General features: G+C 35.3%; 1 protein-coding gene across 2 annotated transcripts in view; it reads left to right on the top strand.

The window, feature by feature from the left end:
• The first annotated feature begins 1,329 nt into the window (after positions 1-1,329).
• Positions 1,330-11,563, top strand: part of Pof1b (POF1B actin binding protein) — a 69,478-nt gene continuing 59,244 nt past the window's right edge. For both annotated transcript variants that reach the window (XM_021234650.2, XM_013122728.3), the window contains exons 1-2: positions 1,330-1,422; positions 1,550-1,874. In XM_021234650.2, the coding sequence (XP_021090309.1) occupies positions 1,590-1,874 (285 nt within the window). In that variant the 5' untranslated portion in view covers positions 1,330-1,422; positions 1,550-1,589. The remainder of the gene's footprint in view (positions 1,423-1,549; positions 1,875-11,563) is intronic.

Genomic DNA, 11,563 nt, shown 5'->3' with positions numbered 1-11,563 from the left:
TTAAAGGTTAATTCTGAGGTGTTTTGCATATACCTTCTTTGCATAACAATTCAGACTACTTTTAAGATCTGTTGTAACTTGTCATTTCTAATGTGTCTTTTCTCCCCAGTCACCTAGGAGATTTCTTAGATGGCTATGTGCTGAACAATTAACATTTGATTTAGCAGTATAATGTAGTTCAAAAGTTTAGACTCTGATGTGAATTCTCTTATATTCAGATTCCAGATCCGTCTTTAATACCTGTTTAACTGTGGAGACTTTTTTCAATGCCTCTCTATCTGTGCCTCTGTTTCTCACCAGTAAATCCTTACAAAGTTGTGAGAGTGTAGTAATTTATATGAAGTTTATTGAATGTGATCCACCACACAGTAAGTGACTAGTAAATTATTAGCATTCATTTAGTTATTAGAAAAAATAGATGACTACCCAGATAAAAGACATTATCTACTTTCTCTCTGAAATGGTAGTCCCAAAGTCCATATACACTAAAAGAAGACACCCTTTTTTTAAGGAGCTCTCAGATAGAATTTTGCAGTTGAGTTGTGCTGGAAAAACTTGCAAGGCATTACCTGATTAGTAAATACCATCGTGATTGAATTTGCAAGTGATTGTAAATGAGTGCTGAACACAACACCAGTTTGTCTCAAAAGGCATCTTAAAGGCTTACAGCTCCTTTAACAGAGATTAAAGTAACAGCTGAACTTTGCTTCCTAAGGCACAAAATATTGTCAGGGCAAGTACCTTCGTAAAACTGCAAACCAATAAAAGCAGAAAGCCAAAAGCAAAGCAGTTTCCTGAACCATTCCCACCCAACCCCTCCAATTTCTAGACAAATTCAATCATTTGGATACATCTCTGTCAATGTGCTTCAAAACCCATACTACCACTGGAGCCAGATAAACAGGTTCACAAATTAGAGGAATTTTTCTTGGAGTCCCCATGGCAATCTGCTTTATCTGCATTATCGCCAGGAGTTTGTGAAGAATGCAAATTTATCTCTGAAAATTAGTTTGTCCCTAGGCTAACACCCTTTAATTTGGTCTGAGATTCTGGAATGAGTACTTAGGCTTGAAACCACCTTCGCTAAATTTACAAGCCATGGGAAAGTCGCTCTGTTTTCTCTAACAAGTTTGGACACTGGTGTCTTTGTCTTCAGATTTCCAATCCGAGGAGCGCCTGCCCTGAACTTCTGTCTTTGCTTTTTTTTCTAGGCTCCTTTACCTACTGGGAAGCCTTGTTGCTATCTCTGTGGCAAGGCAGGGCCTCTTCTGGCACGCAAACCTGCCAGGTGAATCCGCCCCTCAGGGGCGTGTCAGTACCATTTCCTGGAGCAATCTCCCAGGGTGGCTCCACTTTTCATTCGAGCTCAAATACTTTGCTGTCTACTCTGCAGCTGCCAGACCTGCTTCTGCTGCTGCTCAGGTAACTCATCTCTTACTGGCACCAGGCAGGATAAAAGGTGGTTGATAAAGGCCCTATTTGCGTGTCCCTGCTTGCCTGCCTGCCTGCCTGCCTGCCCTGTTATCATCATTTTCTGTTTATTCCTTAGGGAGAGCACCTGGGGAAACCCATTTCTGACCACTGAGAAGATGATGAGCTCGAGCTATTGGAGTGAGACCAGCAGCAGCAGCTGTGGGACCCAGCAGCCCACAGAGGTGCTGCAGTGCCAGCCTCAGCATTACCACTGTTACCATCAGTCAAGTCAAGCCCAGCAACCTCCAGAAAAAAATGTAGTGTATGAGCGAGTGAGGACCTACAGTGGGCCTATGAACAAGGTGGTGCAGGCCTTGGACCCCCTCGGCTCACGGGAAGTGCTCTCCCCCCTCAAAACCGCCTCCTCCTACCAAAATTTGGTTTGGAGCGACCATTCTCAGGTAATAAAAGATCGCTATTCCAAATTATTGGGAAAAAAGAAACAAATCTGAACCCTCACTTCTCTTCTTTTTTGCTTCGTTCGCTGTAATCTACAGGGTAGCTCTTGGTGGACTGCAGTTATGTGGGGTTGGACAATCTCCCAAATTCTGTCTCTTAGCTATTTTTTTTTCATTTCCTACTGCCTGTGGTAGGTTGTTTGCCATTCGAATTATTTACATTACCTAACCAGAGCATAAGAAGGCACATTTCTAAATTGAAGTTGATGTGTTCTAAGTGGCAAGCCATTTTGCCTTTAACGACAAAAGTAGTCATCAACTGAAATGCAAAAGGTTTATTTTTAGAACAGTTCCCCACTGATTCGTTTCATATCAGGAGCAAACAGGTGTTTTGTGCCAAGTAGAAGGATATAGAGACAATGGCATATATGGAGTGATGTGTAGTTATTTGTGTTCAGCTAATAGTATGCTGATCCTGGCTAAGTGACAGGTGCACATGTCTTAGAATTTTCTTATGTGTCAAATTGACACATTGATTCTTATATATACTAGCTGAATAATTTATGGAATGTTGGTAGAAGACAGATCATAGGATTTGAAAGGCAAGAAAGAGGAAAGCAAGTATTATATGAAAGCTACAAAAGATGGATCTTTAAGACACTCTTGAAAATGAAATAGTTTCTAAGATTTGTGTTTGTTTTGTTTTTACCACCAATACCTGTGCTAATAGTCTTGCAAGTACATGAAAAATAATTTGGAAAGATGATATAAAATTACATCTTAATGCCTGTTTTGATTCTCTAATTCTCTTTATATTAAATGTACATATCTTTAAGCTTTCTGTGAGCATCTACCCAAACTGAAATTGTATTTTCAAGATGTTTATACTGTGAGGACCTCATAAAGCAATGACTGGGCTCTTATCCTATCTTACATGATCATATCAATTGGAAAGAGAATAGCTATTTTTCCAAAGCCCATAATTCAAAGTAAAATATGAAGCAAGGGATTTCCTCAAATATACAGATGGTTTCTAAACTATAGGCACAACAATTTTGCTATTCAGCACTTAACATAATTTCAGGGGAAAAAGCAAAACCTATTTAATACCAATAATTTTCTTTTTTCCCTATTTTTATTTTATTGGAAATAGATTTTTCCATAGAATATATTCTGTCTAGTGCCCCCCAAACTCCTCCAGGATCTTCCCCTTTTCCCCTCCACATCTGAATCCACACCCTTTCTGTCTATAGTTAGAAAAAACAAAATCGTCATCTATATTGAGTTCAAGGGATAAAAAACTATGAAGGTTAAAAAATATCCCAGGTTGTATAAGTGATCATAGTGATGCAAATTTACATTCCAATATTCAGCATTAGCATGTTAATGAGCAAGACAGTTGATATCATCTGAGATCCTTAATACCTACAAAACAATGAAGGTTAAAAACAACAATTAATATTATCATAGGAATGCTGAAGTCATCCTACTTTTCAGTTATTCCAACCCACAGCTTTTTTTCATGCTAGTAAAAGAATGATAGATACACACTTGCGAGGAAAAAATATTTTTAAAAATTGAGTACAGGAAAATTTTGAGAATTCTGTTTTATTGTTTGTTCCTTGTTTCAACTTTCCTTCTTAATAATGATGTCTAGACCAAACTAAGATGGTCAAGCTTTTTATATAACTTTCCTTCTTTTATATGAAATTTGCCAAATTGATCCCTCTAAGACTATTTCCATCCTGAAATTTAGTTCCCTGTAGAAAAAAATAATACAGACCATTATGGGCACAAAGTGTAACCTTAATAACTGAGATAAGAGACTGGGATGGATTTCATTGTGAAGTCTGGACTTATTTATCATTAGAGAGAAGAAAAAGGTATGAATGAGTGAACTGGAGGGAGATGAGATTCAAGCTATGTGGTAGACAGGAAGAAGATTCCCTTGGTAGAAAAGAGAAATTCTGAGAATAAAATTTCAAATTGACTTGGACATGAAATCCACTAAAGGGGACTACAACAAACTAGCTTTTGAAGATAGTAACTACAGTAATAATGAATAGAAAGCCCTTCTATTTAGTTTTCCTTTCTTCCTTTATTGGTGGGATGATATTGTGGCACTATGGAAAGTAGTCCTAGATGTGTTCTGAAATTATCTTCATGCTGACAAAATGGCTATGCTATAATGGTACTTTTATTACATACCATTAGGCACTGGGAAGTAAATATTATTCAAAACTCCTTTCACAGTTTTAATAAAATTTCTCATCAAGATGCTATGTTTTAGATGAGTTGATATGTGGCAATTATGCTTATGTCAGAGTTTATTACAGGGGAGGCCAAGATAATGAGGGTTAAAATTCAGTTCCAGCCCATGATGAATTCAATTAAACTTTTACTTTATTTTGGTGAATATATGATATTTAGAGAACTCAGATTCTAAAATAAGTCTTGCCAGTAATAAAATGTTCCCTTTGAGAAATAATTCATGCCACGCTGTTTTGATCCACGAATCTTAATCTTAATTTTAGGTTTAACTAAATGCCATTAACAACTATTTAGTATTTTCTATTTTTGGTGTTTTAGAACATGTTTTTTAATAATGTGCTCTTGACTACTAAAATTATGTTTATGCATATAAGCATATTTATATTTCTCTCTATATAATACATAACACTTCTTTCATTTCTGATCTATAATTGATGAGACACACTTATGGTTTTCTTGGTTATTATTTTGTCTGATTAATAGGGTATTTCTCAAATAAAATTAACTATAGATACCAGTTCCTACTAAGTTATCTGAATTAATAGTAGAATTTAAATTATGAGGTTTGCCCTCAGGAACAAGTATAATCATACAAAGCCAGACACACTTTTAAGCCCAATGTGGTCTTACAAATAAATGAATAATGTTCTAGAATCTACTTAAAGCCAAAGAAAATAATAACAATAAAAACCCTTTAGAATTCAGTCCTTAACGCTTAAATAGTAAACCACCATAATTAACTCAAAGTGGCATACTGCTTTAAATGAACAACTGTGATGTGAATTATTCATTGGACTTATATTTTTTCCTTTGGCTAATTTAAGTATTCATGAAGGTCAAGATATTTTCCATGAATACTGAGAAACTGTTTTGAGAAAGAAAAATGGATAAAAATTAAATATTTTAAATTCCAGTCATTCAGTGAACAGAGGCTTCTTAAGTGCCTATTTTACAGGAAATGCTGCGATCTGGATAAATACCACTTGCTCATCAAAGGAAAGTCCACTTTGAGGCTAAACACACAGAGTCCAGGCTATGTACAGCGGCATAGCTGTAGGTGGCACATATGCCTATCTGCACTTTAAAATATTAGTTTATATGTTACCATGAGGATTTTATCAAATAAAATATTCTGTTTAGATGTATGGGCTAAAATGTTTGCCATTCTTTTTCATTTAACTTGAAACACAAAAAAAATATCTGACTTCAGAGAGCAGCTTGGAAGTGTATGTGAATTTGTAAATGACCTTCCCTGCCAATAGGTATTCACCTGGTATAGGTTTGTTTACTTTATTGTTTTCCTTTGTCTTTGGTTGCAAAGACTATGAATGACTTCCCTACTGTGTTAAGATTTCTATTTACTACCAGAAAATTTTCCTGTTCTGGGTGGAGGGGTGTGTTGCTTTGAGAAATTGTTGTTCAAGGGTGTGGTCAGTAAAGGGAATGATTGTTCAGGGAAGTAGGTTGCCTGAATAAAGAATGAGGTCATGGGATAAAGGGGCTGGTGTTTTCAGAGTTGGTCATCCCCTTTTGTGCTTAGAATTAAATGACGCTTTAGAATTTGTTGTTGCAAGTAATTGCTGGGCGAAAATGTTCATGGCAATTGTCTCTTGTTAAAGCAGGTCTGATAAATTTCTGGGCTAGTTTTCAGACAGTGACACTCACAAGCTGTCCTTGTGGTGTGGTAATCGGCAGGGAATGTAGCCAGTGGAAGAAGAGAAGAAACATCAACTGATCTTTCTTCACAATTTATGGTGGAGCTAACTACTGGAAGATTTGTCATGCTCTTAAGCTTCACTTTAAAGTTAAAGCCTTTCTAAATAACTAGATTTAAACGGACTGTTTGTATCAGAAGCTATTCCAGTAGAAGGTTTTCTTGACGTTTGTTGGAGCATATATCCTAGTAATAGTAAAGACAAAGAAAAACTACATTGTTTGTTCCATCTCCATTTAATAGTTTTCTTTAAAAAGACGGAGAGAATAAGCATCAGAAGTAAGTATCTTAAGCAAGGGATTTGGACTTGAAAGAAGTAAAGAGTGGAGCTACATTGTCTTTGCTTTACATTACAAAACAATCATAGACTTTTATTCTAAGTGAGTTGAGTGTTTATCCCACTTATAATTTACATGTCTCATAAACATTCAATAACATCTCAACAATAACCTACAGCATGTGCTTGACAATGTAACTGACTTTGAAAGGTTCTAACAAAAGCATTCTCCATACTATTCAGGAACCTTATTCAAATGCTAGTGTGCCTTGGGAAATTCTGTCAGGATAAATGTCATATAAATTTAAACATATTGTGGTTTCAGATTTTGTGTTTTTATGGGCTGAGTGTGTGTGTGTGTGTGTGTGTGTGTGTGTGTGTGTGTTTCTAACGCTTTTTCTTTTTCATTCTTATTTATTCATTTTTATTTATTCTTTTTAAATTTAATTTAAATTAGAAACAAGATTGCTTCACATGTCAATCCTAGCTCCCTCTCCCTCCCCTCCCCTCCTACCCCCCTTCAACCCTCCCTCAACCCCTTTCCCAATCCCCACTCCACTCTCCAAGGAGGGTGAGGTCCTTCTTGGGGAAGTCTGTCATATGATCTGGGGCAGAGCCTAGGCCCTTCCCCATGTGTTCAGGCAGAGACAGCATCCCTCCATATGGAATGGGCTCCCAAAGTTCATCTGGATGACAGGGCAAAATGCTGATTTATTGCCTGAGGCCCCAAAGGATGCTGAGGCCTCTTATTAATTGTTGTTTTGCCTGTTTGTTTTTTAGAGAGACGAGGGGGGGTCTGGAATTGGGTGGATGGGGAGTTGGAAAGAAATTGGGAGTGGTTGGAGGAAGGGAAATTGTGATCAGAATATATTGTATGAAAAATTTATTGTCAATTAGAAAAGAACCATAAAAATGTAAAAAAAAAGCGCCTGGCAGTGGTTGCACACACCTATAATCCCAGCACTCAGGAGGCAGAGGCAGGTGGATCTCTGAGTTTGACACAGCCTGGTCTATACAGTGAGTTCCAGGACAGCCAGGGTTACACAGAAAAACCCTGTCTAGAAAAAATTTTTAAATACTGCTCAAAAAAAAGAAATATTGCTCATTTAAAACTACTGAGCCTAGACCTAAGTCAGTATTATTACTTTCAGTGACTCTTATAAGTATTGGAACTAACAGGAGAGTCCATAATGCTCCCGTGATCTTCATTAGAAAAGATTATGTATTAGTCTTTATGTAAAGGCTTAAAATTCAAACTAAAAATTATGAAGAAGATCCATGTTCATTGCAATATACTTCCAAATATATGCAGAAAAATCTTCCACTGTGTATATAATATTTTCTACTACCTAATTCATTTATTTCTCTTTTGTTGCTTGACTATCTTCAGTCACAGTACATCATTTTACCGGAATGTTGCTAGTGGTTTGTGTATTAATTAGTACAGATATAGAACATGCCCATCATTGCCATGAGTTCTATCAGTGTGTGTCTATAAACTTAAGCTATCTGTTATCTAAATATGGAAATACCTCTAAAGACTATTGAATTTAAAGGAATATTTGATAGTAAAAATGTATGAGCAACGTGCTGCTAATATGTTAGATCAGTGATGATGGATACATGGAGATGAAAAAATAATGAAGTTACAACCTTCCAGAGTTTGAGTTTACAGTACCTGTTACAGAAGAAGTAAAAACAAAATAAAAACTTTAAAAGACCTGAACAAAAAGCATGTGTGTAAAATCCATCTTTTGATTTTTTTCTTTTCAAAATCCCATTGCTTTATAGAGAGAATTATTAGGAATAGGAGAAAGATGACTCCTCCTTTAATAGGTGACTCCTATTAAACATAGTGAATTTTCCTGTCTTTGTTTCATTTCGAGGCGGTTGGAAGGCCTCACTATGAAAACCAGGATGGTCCCAAAACTCCCAATTTCAAATGATCCTCATGCCTACCAAATATCTAGGCTTACAAATATATTCCACTGTGCCCAGGTTTGCTTTCTTTTGTTCACATGATACGGATTTCACATTCTCTCTGGAATTGTCTCTTAACTTTTACTCTCCGGAATTGTTTTGCGAACTTTATAGTAAATGAAGTTCTATACCATTTTATACACCAGGTCCATCAAGTACAGAGGTGTAATATAACCTTTGGAATTCCATACAGTTAGTATATACTAAAACTGGGATTTAAACCTAGCAGTTAGTTGTAGGTCTATACCTATAAGCATTATGAAACATTTTATATTCCTGGCATGTGCATTTGACTAATTTACATTACAAAGCCTATGCTATCTGATTCATTGTTGCATTTCATCATCATTTTCTTTTATATATACCCATTATAAACCACCTAAGATAATGTAGATGAACATAAATAACATAGGATGGACATGGTATAATCTCATCATTCAGGAGGCTGAGGTAGTAGAATCATAATGAACTTGATTCCAGCTTTAGCTACATTGTGAATTTGAGACCATCATAGATTTCCTAGGAAAATGTAGCATGAATAACATTCGGTGTGTGTTCTTTGTCAGGAACAAATTTTTTTTTGTCATTCAAAATTTTCAAAATATTTTCCCATTAATTTTATTGATTATTTTTTATCAAAATATATGATTATGCAAGAAATTTATTAATTTTTCATTATTTCAAAAGTCCAAATTCCCTGGGATAACTACAATGGAAATGTTGAAAGAAGAAGATCTCTCTTTTCCTTAATATGAAATTTATGATCTTAATGACACAAATGTCTTTGATAATGTGAAGACTATATTGGGACCTCCAATTCTGCTTTTTAATCTATCCTTCATTTGCTACATTGTGCCATCTTCTGTTCCAGATATCCATACTACTGTTTCCTAAGCAAATACAGTTGGCCACTCTCCCCACTTCCATCTTTGTTATTTCCACTCCAGGTTCTGTAAACAATACTAAGATATCTGTTGATCTTACTTATCGCTCAAAAAATGCACTTGTAAAGTCTAAGGTTTTTCTTACCTTAATATTTTCATCTACAACTACCCTACATGTGATCTACTTTTACAAGTAATATTAGCTTGCATTAACTAGAGGGTGACACATAAAATACTACTTTGGTCTGTCCTTCCACTCTGGCTTTACACCTCTTAAAATCTGACATATTATTTCTAAATGAAAACTCAAAGGCAAATAAAAATAAATGTTGTGGAAATAGAATATGTAAGCTTTTTCCCTCTTTATCCTTCCTTTCTGCTCCCCCTGTTACCTGCTTCCTATTTTACACTTCTGTTTTTTCCTTTTCTATGATTATGACTTCTCTAAATTACTGAATATGTTTTTTGTAAAGACATAGTTCTTAACTGGAACTGTTTTAGACTATTACTCTTTCAGACTATTCTCTTTAACTCTTTGAAATGAAACTAGAAAGGCAAGTATTGCTTCTTTTAAAAATTGAACAGCACATAAAATAAACATCCTAGACATAAGGAAGTTATTCAGTGAATCAGTTTTCTTTTCCAGATCTCGGGTCTCATTAAGCATCTGAAATCAACTTGTTTATATTTGGTCTGTAATTTTGATGGATAAATATTTGTCACAATTGTTATGGCATATGATGTTAAAGGTCAGGCATTTTGTTTGGTCATCAAATCAGTTACTTGAGCAATTGTTACTTGTAGCCATTAATTAGTTTGCTTTTAGATATATTCCATGTACTTGCCCTGCTGATGAAATTCTGTTGAAGTGAAGTTCTTTTGTTTATTAAAGTTCATTCTATAACCCTCTAATGGTTTGACATATTGGTTATGTGCACAAAGATTCTCTTGTAAGAACTGTTATAATGCTTCAGTACTCATCTGCTATCTAAACTATATTTGAAACTTTCTAAGGAAAGGTTTTTGCCTCAAACATGGCATTTACTTACCCATTTATCTTCTTACATGTGCTGTAGCTTGGATGTTTTTGTGGCTTGATTATAAAATGGCACTTACAAGCTCATGTTTTAAATATCCATTCCTGAGTTGGTAGCGCTATTTTTGGAGAATTTAGAAACTTCAAGGGAAATGTGGACTATCTAAAATAATAAAGTCACTTTGGGTGGGTCCTTCAGTGTATATTGTCCCTGGCCAGTTCCTGGGTCATTTTATCTGATTCTTGATCTACTATGGTGGGATCAGCTGTTCTCCACCACAGGCTCCTGCCAACTATTGTTAACCTCAGGGGACCAAGCATTTATGAGCTGTCTGAAACTTTGAGCTGAAATAATAGATTCTTCCCTTAGTCCTTTTTTCATTTTTTTCTGGATCAAAACTATACAAATGTAACTGGATCTGATGCAGAGATTCCAACACAAAATTATTTTAAATTTCTCCCAAACTTAATTACACCTAAAATGTCCTTTCTAGAAAACTTCCTCATGTTCACAAACACCTCATCTCATTCCTCTTGCCATAAAACTTTCAGTGACATTTATGCTCTAAATTTCTTTGTCTGACTTTCATGTCTACTTGTGATCTGCTTCCTATGGATCTTATTTTGTGAAGCCCAGTTCTACTGTTTTGTGCTTTAGACCAAATATATACCACCATTCTCTAAATACACCCCCAATGTTTACAGCTCTCACCAATGAAACAATTAGAGCAAAATTTATTACCCTCCCCTAATGTTTCTTTGTGATCCAATCTCTGGTTATCTAAGGTTAATGGTACCTCTTAACATTTAAAGGTCCTGTAGTAAACTTCTTATAGCCCTAACTTCACTTTTATTTGTAAATTTTTATCTCCTACCTGATTATAACTTCAGTAAGAATAGAGTTTCGATTCTGGTGATTCTTATACCCGTTTACACTGTTACATAACAAGCAATATCCATTACACATATAAAGAGGGTTGGAGATATATTTCATTTGGTAGAATGCTTGCCTAGCATGCATGAATCCCTGTGTGTGACCTTCGCTACCCACATAAAATGCATGTGGTCATACATTCCTGGTTTCCCAGCATTAGGGAATCAGAAGTACAAAGTTATTCTTGGCTTACATAGCAATTCAAGACCAGTTTGAGTCACATGAGACTCTGTTTCCAGAAAAAATAAAACCAAAAATACAAATTAAAAAATCCAGTGTTCCAACAGTCCATGATAACTTGCCCAAGTTAAAACAGATATTTTAATTAATTATTCATCACTGAATTGGGAAACCTATTTTGAATAGTTCCATTATATCATGCTTTAGTTCATTTTAATTAGATAATAAAGTGCATCACTTTAAACAAGTTTATATTTTTATTATGTTAAGTTAGTTAGTGATAATGCTATTCTTACTATCCTAGATAGCATAAAATTTGAGGACAAAAATAGCATCCATTCTGATTTTTAATTCCATACTTCAAACAATCCTTGAATTCAGAACACAGCATGTGCTTTGTAGGTTTTCTTTATGTT

The sequence above is a fragment of the Mesocricetus auratus genome, unplaced genomic scaffold (genome assembly GCF_017639785.1).
Source record: "Mesocricetus auratus isolate SY011 unplaced genomic scaffold, BCM_Maur_2.0 Super-Scaffold_100003, whole genome shotgun sequence".
Taxonomy (NCBI): domain Eukaryota; kingdom Metazoa; phylum Chordata; class Mammalia; order Rodentia; family Cricetidae; genus Mesocricetus; species Mesocricetus auratus.
This window is presented reverse-complemented; position numbering and strand designations above follow the sequence as displayed.